Here is a 17412-nt window from a genome sequence, read left to right on the forward strand (position 1 = left end):
CTATGGAGTTCAAATGCAAGAACAGTTCCTTTCGAAATTCACTTCCCAGACAGTCTGGACGGGTGTGGACAGAGAAGAGAAAGTATTTAAAACTATCAAAACATCTTTTGATCATCTGCCACAAATTCTGAGTGAACTTTTGTATTTATGATTTGAACTCTGGGTGAAATAGGAAGACGAACTCAAGAAATAAGGACATTTTGTTTAGGAAAAGGTTTTATGTACCTCTCTTGCGTTGCAAGATCTTCCACCTTGTATGGACCAGGAGAAGTACCTGGTGACATAAACTAAAACTCTTTTTCTCCACCTCCTGTGATGTAGTTTTGGTCCATTAGGATCACCAGAAGCCTCTGTCTCTTGTTGTTTATCTAGGTCTATATGGTGTTCTCCCTCGTTGGCTCATCATCTTTGTACCTTCATTATAGCAGGTGGTTATTTCGGTGCATCCTGCTTTAATCCCAGTGACTGCTTTGCATGAAATTCCCAGTAGACCACGGGTCTCTGATAACGGTCTGGCTCCATCCAACAACCATCCAGACAGAGTCACTTTGTTCCTCAGTCAGATGTTAACAATGTCTCTTCTACATTATTTCCAAATGACTGTGTCGTCTTTGATTTAAAGATAATTTAACTCAGATGGACTTGACCTCAGCTGATCTTATGTTCCTGTAATTTATTAACGTCAGTCAAGATCTTTTGGTTTGCTCCCCAGAGCCTTTGGAGGACGGAGCTGAGCTGGAGTCTGCAGAGGAGCTCTGCGGCTCCCACTCATCCCTCGAGCGTCAGAATCACCGTGGCAACACCATCGTTCACGTCTGCTGGCATCGCAACACCAGTGTGTCCATGGTGGACTTTAGCATCGCCGTGGAGGTACTACGCTCTGTCTTCTTCACTCATTTGTGCTTCATTCTGTCTTTATCTGCTATGGTCTTCTCCTCTACAGGCAAAGGTCAATTATCTCAGTGTCCGTTGTCTTCTCTTTATCACCGCTTTGTCCCCTTTGTGCCCGTCCACCTGTCCTCTTCCACTCCATCTGTGCCTTCATTTGTTTATCTGCTCACACTGGCATTGGTAGGGCCCAGTAGGCCGGTCAGTGAGTTCACGAGGCCCCCTTCAGCCATCAGGGGCCCCTGTCTCACCTTGTGGTTTGCAGCCATTCTGTTACTGACATCTGGTGGCGTAAAGAGGTACAGCAGCACTTGGGAAAGCCCTTCTCTGTTTAGAAAGTCGTTCTACAAGTCAAATTGGTGAGAGTTTTGTGAAGGTATAGAGAAGATAGTAATGGAGGCGAGCAGCTTTCCCCTTCTGTTAGCAGGGGTCTTGTTTAACGAGGTTTGGGCTTCCTGTGCTTATGTTTGCAGAACCAGCTCTCAGGTAACCTGCTGAGAAAGTTCAAGAACAGCAACGGCTGGCAGAAGCTCTGGGTGGTTTTCACCAACTTCAGCCTCTTCTTCTACAAGTCGCACCAGGTAAGACGTGTGTGCGGAGGTGAAGAAGAGTCGCTCTGTGATTTCTTCAACAATAAACTGTCTGGTGTTCCTGCAGGATGAGTACCCCCTGGCCAGCCTCCCTCTCCTGGGCTACTCCGTCACAGTCCCGGCCGAATCCGAGAACATCCTCAAAGATTACGTCTTCAAGCTTCACTTTAAATCCCATGTGTACTACTTCAGATCAGAGAGCGAGTACACTTTTGAACGGTGGGTGTTCCCTGAATGAAGAGCAGGGATTTCTCCTTGTTTACCTGTGATGAAACAGATGTAGGTAAATGGCAGCAGAAACATCCTTGTTTACTGAGGTTATGCACCTTCTCTCTGACATTAATGAATGCTGCTGGTGTGAATGTTTATTTCGATTTATTCAGAACCGACAGAGCAACATTAGTAAAGCTAATAATACGCAGGTGGAAATGTGCATAACCCTACTTCACCTCATATATGATATACATCTAAATTAGTAAAAGCAATTTGCTCCAATCAGATCATTTATTTATTTATTTCTTCCACAAAAGAGGCACAACCAATCATGTGTCTCTCCATTGGTTCCTCTGCTTATCCATCTTCATGTCCATCAACCATCTTTCTGACTATTGACCCACCTATCAACCCACCCCTCTACCTATCATTACACCTATCCATCAACCCATAAATCAGACCAGGACATCATCTGTCGACGCATCACTCTGATCATGATCCATCTTTCCTTCCAACCATCTGTAGGTCTGTTGACCCATAGTCCATCCATCAACCCAACTGTCCATTGATGCATCTATCCAGCAGTCTTTCTCTGTCAATCAACCTTCCATCTCTCTACCTCTTCGTCCACCCATCCATTGATCCATTTACTTATCTGTCTGTCCATGGGCGCCATCCATCCGACCATCAATCATTTATCCTTCTGTCCATCAACCCACTCCTCCATCTATCTATGTCTCTGTCCATTTGTCTGTCAATCCTCCATTCTTCCGCCCTCCTGTCTATAGTTTTTGCAGGTATCATATTTTAACAACTACTGTTGTAGAAATATCTGTGGTAAATTTGTGATTTGTTGTTTGCATTTTATTTTATTTTTTTTGCAACACTAGAGGCCTTTATTTTTAAATTTTTAGACAGTAGGTAGACAGGAAAGAGGGCAAAGAGAGGGGGAGACATCTGGCGAAGGTCGCTGGGTCCGGTACTCGAACCCAGGACAGCCGCATCGAGGACTATAGCCTCTGCACATGGTTGCACGCTTAACTCCTACACCACCAGCACCGTGCCCTGTTGTTTGCATTTTAACTGTTGGACTGAAATCAACCTAGAAATCTGAATTTGGAATGTGACATGAAAAACGAGCAAAAACCGTGGGGACAAAGTGAAAATATGAATTGATTTCTATCTCAAACTAAATCCGTTTCCTTTTGTTTTGGGTTTCAGGTGGATGGAGGTGATCCGCAGCGCCACCTGCTCCGTCAGCCGTCCCCTGCTGAGCTCCAGGAAAGATCTTTACTGATGAATCAGTCATCTCCTTCTTGGCCTTCAACTCGCCCGGGTGAAACCACGGACTTGTTTTACAGCTTTTTAATTCACACTTTTTTACACACCAAAACACATTTAGAGGTCCTAAAAGTTCCTTTTTACACCAGTTATCCTCGGTGTTCTTACTTTTTCTGTGCCAAACTGGAAGATGCTGGTGGTGTTCTTATTTCTGACATTTTTTTCACTTTTCAACTCCTATTTAGAGCTACACACATGAAGCTCTCGTAAAGCAGATGTGTGGATGTGAACACGCTCTAATTAAACATAATGCCAGTTTAGGGAACAGTTAGAAACCACGTTTTTCTGTTTTGTAATGCGTGTCTTTGTACAGTATTTTGATAACACTGTGAAAATTCTCCCTTTCCTTCTTTACTTGTCTTCACCGAAAAACACTTCACACCTGCTTCCAAAGCCAACAGAGATTTCCAGGCAATATCACCGTCTTTGCAGTATTTTTCCAACTGTCTGGAATTGTTTTAAAAACTGTGCGTTCCTATGAAAAATAAAACAAAGTAAATCACAGGTGATGTCTCATTTTACCTGCAGAGACTGCAGGTTTTGATCATGTGCAGGCTTTTGTACAGTTTCTGAGGGGGTCCTGGAGGTTGGTGGATCTGGTGAAGGCTTCACGACGGTGTTCCCTGAAGGAATTTTGTGGGGCTCCTGCAGGATTACTATTGAGGTCTAATCAGGTTTTGTGTGTCTACATTCTCGACACTAGGTGGACCTCTAAGTCTACGGCCTTGATTCTCAACCAGAAAATGCTGGATTTCTTAGGTGGAACTCCACAGAGCCACATTTTAAAATCAATCTTAACTATCCCTCTAAGATTGAGAGTCCAGGGTGTTTTAATCATCAACTGCTCATTGTAATGTATAACTGAAGCACTCAAAGCAGCCAGAACAAGCAGTGACTTATTAAAACAACTGAAGCAGTGAGAAGAACAGAGGAAGCAGCATTAACCCTGTTAACCCCTTCTTACCTAATTTTTTCCTACTGAGCAAAAAATGTATTCAACTGATTTTTACTCGTCTTCAGCATAGAAGTAAAGGGGAAATATTATATTTTTGCTAACTCATGTTTTTTTATGTCCATTGCAATAGACGCCACGACTACATGACCATACAATGTCATGAAAACCTACGTACAAAAGGCCATACTTTTCACATAGATTTCATGTAATAATTAATTAGGCATTACCTCAGAATTTGAAACTCAATGTAAGTCAAGTTAGTCAAGTTTATTTATACAGCGCTTTTCAGCAACAAGGCACTCAAAGCGCTGTACATGAGGAAAAACATTACAATGATACAGAAAAACAAATCAAATGACATTAATAAATCTTGGGAGTTTACTGGTAAGAGCTGGTTTTAATTCAATCTTTCTAATAGAGGTAATTAGATCATTAAGTCCTCTGTGGTAAGGAATTCATCCTGTGCTAGAAGAAAAATTATAATATTAATCCTTGAGGTCGCTGGTATGAGGCAGTTGTGGTCCCATCATTCAAATAAGCTGGGTCACTGGTATAAAACATTTTTAGTCCAAACTTTTTAAATACTAATAATGTTTGGCTGTCACTGGTATGAAATTGTTGCAGTACAATCCTTCTAAGAAATTTAAAAATCTCTGGTCATTGGTGTAAAAACAGCTTTAGTCCAAATCTTCATGTACTAATAATATTTGGCTTTTGCTGGTAATCCTTCTGAGAAATCTGAAAATGTATGAAAAGTAATAAAATCACACATTTAGGTAAAGTAAGATAGGAGGAAAACAAATGTAGACATATTTGTGTGTCTGCGGACTCAAGGCAGAGACCTTACGTCCTGAACTTCTCAACTTACCGTCTATCTTATTCTCGTTCTCATTTCCTGAATACAGGCACTCAAGTTCAAATAACTCTCCGTTTATGAGCAGTTCAAGTAGGTATGAGACTTCATACTATAAAAACATTATAGATAAAATAAGTGCAAAATCAGAATTTAGAATATGTTTCAATGATAAAAAAATATTTCCAAAATTTGTTCAAATATCACTGGAAAAACAATTTGATTGGGTTACCATGACAATAAATTTCTATTTTTGGTGGAAATTGGCTACTTAATCCTCCCCTTCTCCAGTTTTAGAGACATGCTTGTCTTGTCTGATGCATGAAGCTCACTCATATCAAGTTAAGAGTCAATACTTCGATGTCATTGAATGATAAGAAACCAATCTGTAATATGCATAATTCAAATGGCGAAATCCCAAAGGTGTCATTGGTTTAGAACCAGAAATATGTTATGTGGATTCAAGTGGACAAGGGGTCTGTTTATGCTGGGTTGAGGTGATGTTTAATTTCCTAGAAGTTTTTATTAAAGTGCATTGAGTCTAAGTGTCAAAATCAAAACAATAAGAACATGACAAATAAAAGCAAATATGCTTTACTCTCCTAATCTCATGATTCTCTATAAAAAATAAAAAATAAAAGTATAGCTTTTAGGGAATCACCTTGCTGGTGCTAAGATACATTTTTGACAGTGTCCATGACAAAAATAGTTTTTTATTTTTACAGCCACGTTACAACTTTGATGACAGAAATGTTAGCAAATGAAAAAAAGGAAAAACAGAAAAAAAAATGTTAAGGAAGAGAAAAAAAAAACTTCTGTACAAATGTTCAGGAACATTTTTTAAAGATTACCTGATTTCTTTGAAGCCATCCTTTTGCTTAGTCTTGTAGAAAAGTATTGACATCATTTTTGGAAAATCCTACTCTGAGTTTAATGCCTTGCAGGAGATTTTAATTAAAAACACACCAGTTACTCAATTAGAGTTTTTTACACACATTTTCAGATTCAGGAATACTTTCTGTCCATCTGTTGGAATATTTGAGGCCCTTTTTTTTCTAGATTTAAAGCAATGTGAGGATAACTACATACAATCACTGCTGCAGACTTCATTTTCGGTCTTCTCTCAGTACAAACTTCAGACCGTGATCTCCATTGGAGTCATAGCTCTCGTACGTGGGCATTGAGGGCCAGTCCGGCTGGTAGGTTGTGGTGCTGTACACAAACGCCTCTGTGATGCTTCCAGGCAATACCTTCTCCTCTTGTCCCGTCCTGCCTGCCCACTCATTGATTTCCAGCTCCACTACAGTTCGTTGGTACATGGTGGGGACCTTCTCAAACCAGTCCAGGTATGCCAACATCTTTTTGTCTACTTTGTAGATCTCCCCGTGGACTCTGTTGCCTTGCCCAGGGAGGTTAAGGAGGAAGGGGATGTTATACTTGGTAGCGATCACCAGTGGGTACTTCTGGACGGTGACAGCTGTGGCGAGGAACTCTGCCTTACCATTATTGCTGTCTATCATGTAAGAGTAGTTAGGCTGGGCCCTCTTTAGGGAGCCGTAAACAAAGACGCGATGCATGAAGATAGAAAATACCTGGGAAATAAAAAAGAATATAGCAATACAGTAAGTATCAGTATTATCTGCATAAAAGTAAATACTCTAATTATTATTTTTGCTGCTTCACAATCAGGATTGCTGGAATATATCAAATTAATGTGATCCAAGTAGTAATCTCTGCGCAACACCGTCGGCTGCAGAAAGGTTGCTAGAAGAATTTCTTTCTACCTTCACACACTGAGTAATATTGGAGAGATCAATCCCAAAGTTCTGAAAGTAAAAAAAAAAAAGCGAGATCAGCCAAAATTGCAAAAATAATTTTACATTTGACCTTATATAAAACATAGCCCACTTGTTTTTCTTGCCATGGTATTGTTGAGGAATACCTAGCAAGTTGTTTGAAGCATAATTAAAGCATTTAAAACAATTGAATGATTCAATTAAAAAAATTATAAATATAAGTCTCCATTTGGGGTTCATTTACTGGAACACAAGCATGTAGCCAGTTCCTTTCTTATAAAATAAGCAGCAATACATTAACAAACCTCCTCCAGAAACCCTGCAGTCCCCGCCCTAGAGCGGATTAAATGTTAGTCTGGAGCCAAGTGACACGGAACTGAGGCAATCAAAACACATTTGTTGCAAATACACTCCTAATATTTCAGTTTTTTTTTGCTATGTGAACACCAGCTGAACATTGTTATTGCCACTGTGTTATTGCAGTGTGCAGACCTTTAATTATACATATGTTAACGTCTTAAGAGGTCAGCGACCTGCGACTGTCTGACCGCTTTCATGTGCCATAAAACTGACGTCAGCAACCAAAACCTATTTTAACAGCTCTATGACGGCCTCTGTAATTCATTATATTCAATAATTTTATTTTCGCACAGCCCCTATAGCTAAAAATCACAGTAAAACTAAACGGGCGGAGCGGTATTACCTTGCAGGTCGTGAAGAACCGTTTATGAGTTTTCATGTAGAGAAATCGCAAGTCTATAAACTCACACATGCGCACAAGGGCCTCCGGTTAGCGGAAGCTGGGGAGATAATGTGGCCTTTTATTTGTCCCACCAACCTGAGCGCGCAGTGAGGCTGATGTGAGCCAGTATATCCATATGAACAAACAGTAATTTGTGGTGTCAATTTAAATCTCATATAATCAATTCGTGTTCTGGCACGCGCTCAACTCTCCTGCTCCGCCTCTACGTCCTCGCGCTCGGCCCTGTCCCTGCGCGCGCAGCTTGATAGTGTAGGTACATGAACCACCCACCAGCCAATCATATTACAGTTCTAACACTCCTTTCATAGGTACATGAACCACCCACCAGCCAATCATATTACAGTTCTAACACTCCTTTCATAGGTACATGAACCACCCACCAGCCAATCATATTACAGTTCTAACACTCCTTTCATTGACACATAGAATTGAAATTGACATTCAAAATTTGAATAAACAAAGTAAGGAAAGTTAGACCTAGAAAAACTCAATGGTTTTGTTATTCTTAATGTTTATACTCCCTTTGAATATTCTGAAAATAAGGAGGAATATTTTAGCAGGCTGGCATTTATTAATGCATTTATCCAAGATAATTATATTTACAGTATATATGTTGTGGGTGATTTTAATGTTGACCTCACAGACAGTAATTCTTGGTTTGCTAAACACTGAAGCGATTTTTGTGAAAATGTTACTGCCTGCCAACATCATTCGTACAGCGGATGGGCATGCAGCAATATGGGGTAGCTGTGTCAGACCATATACCTTCTGGTTTTAATGTAAATGTGGAACAGCTCCCTGCAACAACTGGAAATATATCATTGCTAACAGTATTTCCAGTGTAAAATTAGGCAGGTCTGTATTTAGTAAAGATGACGACCTTGCTTATTATAATGATACAGATACACATCTGAACAACATTTATTTACCTAAAGAAACTATTTTGTGCAAGGATGTCAAGTGTAAAGATGCCGAGCATAACCAGGAACTTTGCTCTATGTATGATAATATAGTGGCTACTCTGTATAAAAGTGGTGAACCCTTTGCTAGACATAATAAGCACAAGAAACCAAACATCAGACCTGGCTGGAAAGAACACGTCGCCATATACCAGGATGAAGCTCGTGTAGCTTATAACTGTTGGGACATGGCTGGAAGACCCAAGCAAGGGCCTGAATTTGAACATAAGAAATGTGCGAATGCCAGATATAAGTACGCTATTCACTTTATATCTAAAAATGAGCAATTGATGAGAGCAGATTCTTTGGCCAGGAAAATGCTGTGTAAAATGTCACAGATTTTTGGAAAGAGGTGAATGCTCTTAATAACTGTAAACCATCTCTACCATCAACGGTTGAAGGAGTTTCGGGGGCAGACAATATTGCTGCACTATGGAGACAGCATTATTGTGCATTGTTCAACAGTATAAAACATGGACCATATGATGATGATCCTGACATCGGCGAAGCACCATTCCTGGATATATTGTGAAGGTTCTCTCTTACTGGTAAGCTCATCAGAGGATGCAGGTTAAATGGGGAAGCAGTACTTCTGCCCCCTTAGGAGATAGCAATGGTGTCAGACAAGGTGGGATTTAATCTCCAGTTTTATTTTATTTTATTTTATTTATATGTTAATGATCTGTCCATACAGCTGAAAGCCTGTTATACTGGATGTATGCTAGGTGAAACATTGATAAACCATCTTATGTATGCCGATGACCTGGAAGTATTCAGTCCAAGTAGTGCTGGTTACAGCAACTATTTAATGTCTGTACTGAATACAGTGTGCAAAATGAAATACAGTACAATGCTGCTAAAAGTGCTATTTTGATATGTAGAACCAAGCAGGATAAACAGCTAAATTTCCCTGTTTTTAAACTGTCCAAGAATGTTCTGGAGGTGCAAAAAAGGTGAAATACCTCAGTCATTTAACGACTGATCAAATGAATGATGATGATATATACAGACAAAGGTGTAAGCTTTGTGTGCAGGCTAATACCATTGCACGAAAGTTTATCTTCAGTAAAAGTATCTTTGTTTACAGCTTATTGCACACCACTATTTACTGCCCCCCTGTGGGCATCTTACAGCTAATGTAGCTTGAAGAAGCTGCATGTTGCATACAACGATGCAATGAGAATCATTGGTGGGATGCCCAGAGGGGGAAGTGCCAGTCAGATGTTTGTAGCTGTGGGTGTTTGCACCCTTAAATCACTTTTAAGAAAGTTCACTTTTAGAGAACGACTGGATGATTCTGGTAACAGTATATTTTTAGACTCGACGGAGAGTAGTTCTCGTTACCCATCCAGTCTCAGGAAGCACTGGTTGAGGTGTCTGTGTATACCTTGATTTCTTATAAGCAATTTTGATTTTTGCCTATTTTATAGATTGTTTTATATTCTTATCATACGTTTCTTTTAGTCATTATTGTCCGTTCTTTTATGTAATGTGGACCATGAGTCTGCAATAAAATCACTCAATCAACCAATCAAAAGCACAAACTCTCTTTTTACTCCTGCTTATTTGCACAAATCACTGCACTAATTGCCTTATCTACATTAAAAAAGCACTTTTCTTACCTATAAACACAGTTATGTACTAATTTTACCCTTGTTTGTGTTGTAGGTCTTCATTCGACTTTAATTTCTTTTCAATTCATGTAGACCTTATATCCAACATAGCAGGCCTTGTCTCTTTTCAGCCCCGCAGCCTCCATAGCCAACCAAAGGCAACATCTTAATGCTCTATCAGCTGAAATGACATTGACGTCATTTTCACCCAGTAGAAGAAATGGACCTTTGCATAATTTATGACAATAACAGATCCAGACACTCACTTGGTTCCTTATTAAGATGTTTGTTTCAGACCTCAGCTGATCCTCACTTTATCTCTTCTACATTATTTCCAAATGAGGATTTTTCACTCTGACTTGCTTTAAAGTTAATTAAACTTGATTTAACTAAGTTTTAATTGGCATCAGCTGAGGGAAGGTGTTTTACTGACATCTACAGGAATAAAAAGGTAATGCAGGAGCTAAGAAAGCACTTTGTTTAGATTTGTTTTCTACTAAACAAATTGGTGAAACTTCCACCCATCCACAGGGATAGTAGTTGTCTTTTAATTGAAAAGTTGCTAGTTTGATTTCAGCTACCTCCACCACATGTCAATGTGCCTTTGGACATACTTCCAATGAGCATTGATAGTGGTGATGGGTATATGTGTTGATTTGAATGGTCAGTATGACTATATAAGTTCAGCCATTTACTATTCATTGATTGAGCCATTTGTCTGTCCATCTTTCTGTCTGTCCAGCCATAGATCCCTCTGTCCATTCGTCTGTCCTCCCCCTCTCTGCCTTCCACTTCCAGAAAAATCCCACATAGAGTTACTGTTCATATTTTAACAAAAGGACGTAAATTGCTTGAAAATTTGGAAAATCTGATGCTAAAACTTAAAACTTAGTAAGAACCCTGGAAGCCAAGTGAAAATATTGATTTTGTTTTGGTTTGCAGGTGGATGAAGGTGTTCCGCTGCACCACTTGCTTCACCAGATGTCCCCTTCTGGGGTCCACAAAATATCTTTACTGATGAATCTGTCATCTTCTCCTTTCCACCTCCTCCTCCTCGATCCTACCCTGTTACAGTATCTTCTTGTTCTAGAAAAAAATCTTGATCTAACAATGCTGCTCATGAACGGCTGTGCTCAGATTGACTTTTGAGTAAAATCTTTGTGGTGCTGTTTACTACTGAGTTAAAATGAAAGACAAAACTGTGGTTAAAAAGTGAGGAACACCTTGTGTTGTTCCGAAGATTTAGCATTCCAAACTGATTGTTAGGAAGTTTTTTTGTTAGAAAATTTAATCCACAAAACTGTTAAAAAAAGTGTTCATCTGCCTTCGCCTATCTGCAATACAACACGCCTCTCCTTTCAGGAGCAAAGATTTAATTGAACTTGCTCAAAAATATTAATGCTAAAGACAAAACAAGACGCTCAGATTTTCCAAATACCAATTAAATATTTCCTACAGTGCATCGTCTCCGAATGGAGTAAATAAAGACAAGAAAACATGAATGATAACAGTGCAAACCTTCAAATTAATACCAAAATCTGAGCTTTGGGGAAATCCTCTTGTTGGTGCATAGGTAGTATGTAATTTTATTCCAGCTGTTTTTATAGATGCAGTTTGAGAAGCAGGAACAAATTCTATGCCTATGTGACGGACTGCTGGATCTCCAGCTCACAGAAATATTAATACATCCCTTCAACTTATTCAGTACAGATTCTTCCGTCTGTATTGCTTCCAGTTGATTGTTCCTCAGAAAATGGTTCAGAAAGCTAAGAAAAACTTCGAGAAGATAAAAACATTTAAAAAAGATTTGAACAAAGCCTTCTGAATGAATGATAAACCAAACTTTGTGAGATAATATGATTTATTTAAATTAAAAAACAAAGAAACTATGTATGACTCAAGACTTTTGTAAAGTGCTGTAGAAAAGTCATTACACCAGCATAAAAAATCTCAATCTGAGTTTATTGCCATGCATGAGATTTGAAATAAAAAATATACACTTTTATCAGTTATACATTTTCAACTTTTAAGATTACTTTGTCTCTATCTGCTAGAATACTTAATCTGTTTTCTCTGGATTTAAAGGCAACATGAGGTTCACTGCATGGAATCACGAGTGCACAGGAGGTAAAATAAGTATTAATCTCAGTTTAAATATCGTTAATGGGGCCACTGAAATAACCTTCACATCAGAACAACCCAAGTAAATCCACACATACAAAGAAATCAAAGCAAATTAGTCCACAAAGTTACGGATATAAAATGGAAATGTCACAGGAGATGAGTACAGACCACACTTACAGAAAAGTATTAAATACTTTGTGGAAAAGCCTTTCCGCAAAGTTGTAAATCAACTGCTTATGGAGAACATAGTCGCATTCATTGCAAAGGTATTCATTCATTCCTCCAAACATGGAGTATGAAATGAAATCCAAGGTGTTCAGCTTTAGTCTCAAATGACGAAAAACTACTCTTTCAGTATTTCACTGGTTTGTCCAAATGTTAAACGTTAAACAAGCTTCAACATGCTTTTTCTTCAGCAGTGGAGTATTGTGCAGTAAGTCCATATACAGGCCATCACAGCTGAGTGCCTTACTTATTATTTTCTTTGGAAAAACTACTTCCAGGTCATTTAGTCCTTGACTCATGGACAACTCTTCTGATTTTGACTCCTCTGTCAGAGATCTTAAGATAAGAACTTGGGCGTGGAGGGTTTATGGTGAAAGTATTCTTTTCCCACTTCCAGAGTATGACTACAACAGTGCTCATTGGAACTTTTAAAAGTTTAGAAATACAGCTGTAATCATTGGCACTAGTATGTTTTGCAACAGTATGAGATTTTTGTAAAGATCTTATTGCTTTTCCAATAGTACCACTCTGTGCAAAACATTGGTCATGAGTAACCTTTGTATAGGCCATCAGTTAATATTAAAGGAGCTGATATGGATTTACACCTAGCACCAGGAAGGCCTTCTAAATACAGACAGACTTTAGCTTGTTTCTTGGCTTTCTGGGCCTTTTTACACATTATTTTTATCATGTACTCAAATCTATTTCATAACACATAATATATGGAGAAATTTGTTTTGCTTTATTTTAATGTGTGCATTACTTTTGCTGTTGCCCACATCTGGTGTGCATTTTGTTTAAATCGCCCACTAGAAATATTTAAATTAGTAAAATATTGCCGTGTTTAGTACTTCTTTTACCCGCTGTATCATTGTGCTTATTTCCATGGTGGTAGAAATTATTAACATAATTGCACTGAAGCCCAGTTTCGGTCTTCTGACAGTACAAACCTCAGACCGTGATCTCCACTGGAGTTGTAGCTCTCGTATGTGGGCAGCGATGGCCAGTCTGGCTGGTAGGTTGTGGTGCTGTACACAAATACCTCCATAATGCTTCCAGGCGATAGCTTCTCCTCCTCTCTGGCCATCTCTGTCAACTTGTTGATTTCCAGCTCCACGTTCGTTGGTACATGGTAGGGATATTCTCAAACCAGTCTAGGTATTCCAGCATCTTTTTTTCTACTTTGTAGATCTCCTTGTGGACTCTGTTGCCTTGCCCAGGGAGGTTAAGGAGGAAGGGGATGTTATACTTGGTAGCGATCACCAGTGGGTACTTCTGGACGTGACAGCTGTGGCGAGGAACTCTGCCTTTCGATTATTACTGTTTATCATTTGAGGGTAGTTAGGCTGGGCCCTCTTTAGGGAGCCGTAAACAAAGACGCGATGCATGAGGAAAGAAGGCACCCGGGAAATGAAAGAGTGGGAAAATCAATATGGTTGTGGTTTGTTCTGAAGCAACTTAACTGAACAAAACAGTTTGAACAACATTAAATTATAACAAATTGTTAAAAATCTAGAAAAAACACTCTGAAAAAAGACATAAAATTCAAGCACTTTAAAATTAGGGAGTTGGTGAGCTGCCTGTTGAACTTTAATCAAGATGATTTTAAGAAGCTGGGCCTTACTGTAAACTGTTAACAAAAATGCCTGTGACTCAGTAGGCTAGTAGGCAATTTCCCTCTGTTGTGGCAAACATTAGGTAAAACTATTAGGAAATCCAGAGTTATTGCCCAGTTAAATTGACCTTGTAATGCCGAAGAGATGGCTGTTGCTGCAAAAAACAACAATTTCCCTGTCTTCTGGTATGAACTTACTAAAGTTGATGATCACCTCAATATCAAATATTCTTTGCAACACAATATTTATAATTTCTAAACTTTTTTCTATTAGGGAAAGTGCAAAAGAAAGGATGTTATAGTGATGGGTTGTTGGATCAGATCCTGGACAAAGTGTGCTCAGTAAATTTAAGAGGTTAATGGAGCTAACAGGGTGCGCGATAAGGGCTACACATCCAGTATGGTAAATACCAATACCATCAACATAAAAGTAAATGCTATAATCATTATTTTTGCTACTTCACAATCAGGATTGCTGGTGTACATCAAATAAATGGGGCCCAATAGTAATCCCTGTGGAACACCATTGGTTTCAATTAAAGAAAATTTAAAACATTTTCAAATAATAATAATTATTAGTGAAGAGATGGATGAATTAGAAAGAATGACTGTAGGTTGTACATAAGTTACCTAATAACTTAAATAACTTAAATTTAACTTTGTCATCTAATGTTGATGTTTTTTTGGCTCTGGTATGTCAATAGAGTACTTTTAGATCTGAGGAGCCAAGCTTTAATTCCTTTCTGCATTGTATATAGAAGGCTTTATAACTACACTAAAATACTGTTTTTCAATCCAAACCTCGTTCAACTTAGAATTTTCCATGACAAAGAAGCTTGATGAGTATAACATAAAAACGTTTGTATTTAAATTTTCCGAACAACAAGGATATCGTACACACATTTATTTGGGGACATTAAAAACTTTGTCAAAGGCTGAACTATATTAAATAAATGTCTCTAACCTGTGCATTTTTTTCATAACAAAAAACAGTAATAAAATAATAATCGTACAACTTTATAACCCCCTGTAGAAACACTGTGATGTTCTTAGTATTACACAATCCACTGTGTCAAAAGCCTTGGAAGGAGCAATAAGAATCGCTAAACAATGCAGCTTGCTGTCTAAAGTCTCAATAAAAGTATTTATTACTTTGGAGGATGGCTATTGCTGCACTGTGGCTCTATACAAAAGTAGACTGAAACCTTGATAAGGTGTTCTTACAGTTTAGATATTCTTTTAATTGTTTATGAAGCTTAAGGTTATATTTCTAAAGATGCAAAGGGGTAAATTAGGTCCTTTGTGGGCTCATGGACTGCTTAAGACTGGGCCCAGTTCTAAAAATACATCAATTAGGCTGGTTACATGTGGGCTAGAGAATGACGCTGAAGTTGGCATGTGATTTGTGCTTCCTACTCAGCTCTTAAATAAATGGCTATTCTGCAGCTTTCACCATCTCTATTATCTTTGATCCACTGTAGTTAGAAATCTAAAATACTACAAATGGTCAACCTTAAACTAAATTATTATTTCTTCACTACATTTTCAATAAAACACAGTTTTTGATTTGTGAAATCTTTACTTAATTTGTGAAAACTCAGTTATTTTAAGGCTGTCTTCTTGGCTTAGGACCACATCGAAAGGGGCCTGCTATGAAAACTTCACCTGAAAAAGTAAAGTCACACTTGAACAGAATTATTCTACGTTAACAATAGATTCCAGTGGCAGTTCTTGCTTAAATGGCACCCTGGGCAGGACCCTCCTTCGTTTGTTTTGTTGCTGTGTTATTGCAGCATGCAGACCTTTAATTATACATTTAATAACGTCTCAAATAATCACACAAGACCAGAAGCGACAGAGGATTAAAGAGTGAGAGTGATCTGCTGCTGTCTGACCGGTTTAATGAGTCATAAAACTGACATCAGCAACCAAATCCTATTTTATCAGCTCTATAATGAAGTCATCACGGCCTACGTAAGTTATTATATTCAAAAACTTTATTTTCGCACTGAATCTATAGCTGAAATAACTAAACCGGCGCAGTGGTGTTACCTTGCAGGACGCGAAGAACCGGTTTGAGTAACGCAATTACAGCCTCTGCTCACATATGCGCACAAGCGACTTTGGCAAGAGGAAGCTGGGGAGAAAACTCAGCCGTCAGCTCTGACGTCATTTTCACGCTTTAAAAAGGACGCTGTATTGGTCTCGTTGCCAGTATTGATGAATCGTTTTTGAAACCAATGATACAAATTCATTTTAGTATTAATGATGGTGATTACTGGGGAAAAACCGAACAATCACTGCCTAAACTGACCTTAATTTATCCATAAAATGTATCCGACTACCTAATTTAATTAAGATTTTATTATACTAATTAATTTATGTTCAGTTGAGCTATTAGGTTTTTGCCAAAAATATTATTTATAAGGTGACGTTAATATTTTTTCTTCTTGTTTGTTAGATTTCATGTTGTTTGTGTATTTATTTTACTTAGAGAACCAGTAGTGAGAAGACCTACTTAATGTTATTGTAAAATTAAAGAAATGCAATTTCTGATGAGAAATTCAAACTGCCTCCCAGTTTGCCCTGTTTAAACCTCATTCAATTCAATTCAAAAATACTTTATTCATCCCAAAGGGAAATTAAATACATCCATTTAGTTTGGTGCTCCTGACTGCTGAAGTGGGAATAAACACCATGGTGTGATCCAAAGATCTGTCTGAGGCCTTCAGAGAGAAGATTGTAGCAGCTTATGAGTCTGGTAAGAGATTTAAAGAGGACTCAGAAGAATTTGAAACTTAGCCATACACATGTATAGACAATGATCTACAAGTGGAGGAGAATTAAAACAACTGCTAACATGTCCAGGTCTGGCTATCAAAGCAAGTTCACCTTAAAGGCAGACTGCAAGATGCTAAAAGAAGTCTCCAAAAACCATAAATCTTATAAACGGACCTACAGTAGTAGGTTCTAGCTACTGTTGATAGGAAAATGCATGTCTGTACAGTCAGAAAGAGACTTAACAAGCTTAACGCTCATGGGAGGTGTATAAGGAGGAAATTTTTGCTCTCTAAGAAAAACCCATGGCCAGACAAAGACCAGGACTTCTGGCATAATGTTCTTTAGACAAAAAAATAGAGAGCATGTTTGATACATACCAAATCCAGCATTCCAGGAAAAGAACCTCATACCAACTGTGAAGCTTGGAGGTGGAAGCATCGTAGTTTAAGAATGCTTCACTGCAGCAGTACCTGTCCATCTCACCATCATGGAAACCCACCATGAATTCTTGCATGTATCAGAGGGAAAATGATCTGAAGCAGAATTAGACCTTGCAACATGACAAACAACCAAAACACACTAGGAATTTCACAAAAACTGATTATAAATGAAGAAATGGAAGGTTCTTGGCCTAATCAAAGCCCAGATGAGCTGCTTTGAAGACTTGTAATAGGTGGTACATGCTACGAATGGGGT

General features: G+C 38.5%; 2 protein-coding genes and 1 pseudogene across 8 annotated transcripts in view; 1 reads left to right on the plus strand and 2 right to left on the minus strand.

The window, feature by feature from the left end:
* Positions 1-3536, plus strand: part of LOC124861359 (FERM, ARHGEF and pleckstrin domain-containing protein 1-like) — a 60472-nt gene extending 56936 nt beyond the window's left edge. For 2 of the 4 annotated variants that reach the window (XM_047355017.1, XM_047355016.1), the window contains exons 25-28: positions 692-870; positions 1362-1469; positions 1546-1697; positions 2913-3536. In XM_047355017.1, the coding sequence (XP_047210973.1) occupies positions 692-870; positions 1362-1469; positions 1546-1697; positions 2913-2988 (515 nt within the window). In that variant the 3' untranslated portion in view covers positions 2989-3536. The remainder of the gene's footprint in view (positions 1-691; positions 871-1361; positions 1470-1545; positions 1698-2912) is intronic. The other 2 variants (XM_047355018.1, XM_047355019.1) reach the window with 1 other exon arrangement.
* A 1812-nt stretch (positions 3537-5348) lies between these two features.
* On the minus strand, positions 5349-7622 carry LOC124861712 (gamma-glutamylaminecyclotransferase C-like). Of its 4 annotated transcripts, XM_047355635.1 has the most exons (3): positions 7340-7622; positions 6625-6666; positions 5349-6432 (listed from the first exon to the last, which is right to left on the minus strand). In XM_047355635.1, exons 1-3 carry the CDS (start codon positions 7406-7408, stop codon positions 5947-5949), a joined length of 597 nt encoding a protein of 198 aa, XP_047211591.1. In that variant the 5' UTR covers positions 7409-7622; the 3' UTR covers positions 5349-5946. The 4 variants fall into 4 exon arrangements, with proteins under 4 accessions (XP_047211591.1, XP_047211592.1, XP_047211593.1 ...); XM_047355636.1 differs by lacking the exon at positions 6625-6666; XM_047355637.1 differs by lacking the exon at positions 6625-6666 and having other exon boundaries at positions 7475-7620.
* A 5599-nt stretch (positions 7623-13221) lies between these two features.
* On the minus strand, positions 13222-13708 carry LOC124861174 (annotated as a pseudogene).
* Positions 13709-17412: the final 3704 nt, after the last annotated feature.

This window comes from Girardinichthys multiradiatus, chromosome 24 (assembly GCF_021462225.1).
Source record: "Girardinichthys multiradiatus isolate DD_20200921_A chromosome 24, DD_fGirMul_XY1, whole genome shotgun sequence".
Taxonomy (NCBI): domain Eukaryota; kingdom Metazoa; phylum Chordata; class Actinopteri; order Cyprinodontiformes; family Goodeidae; genus Girardinichthys; species Girardinichthys multiradiatus.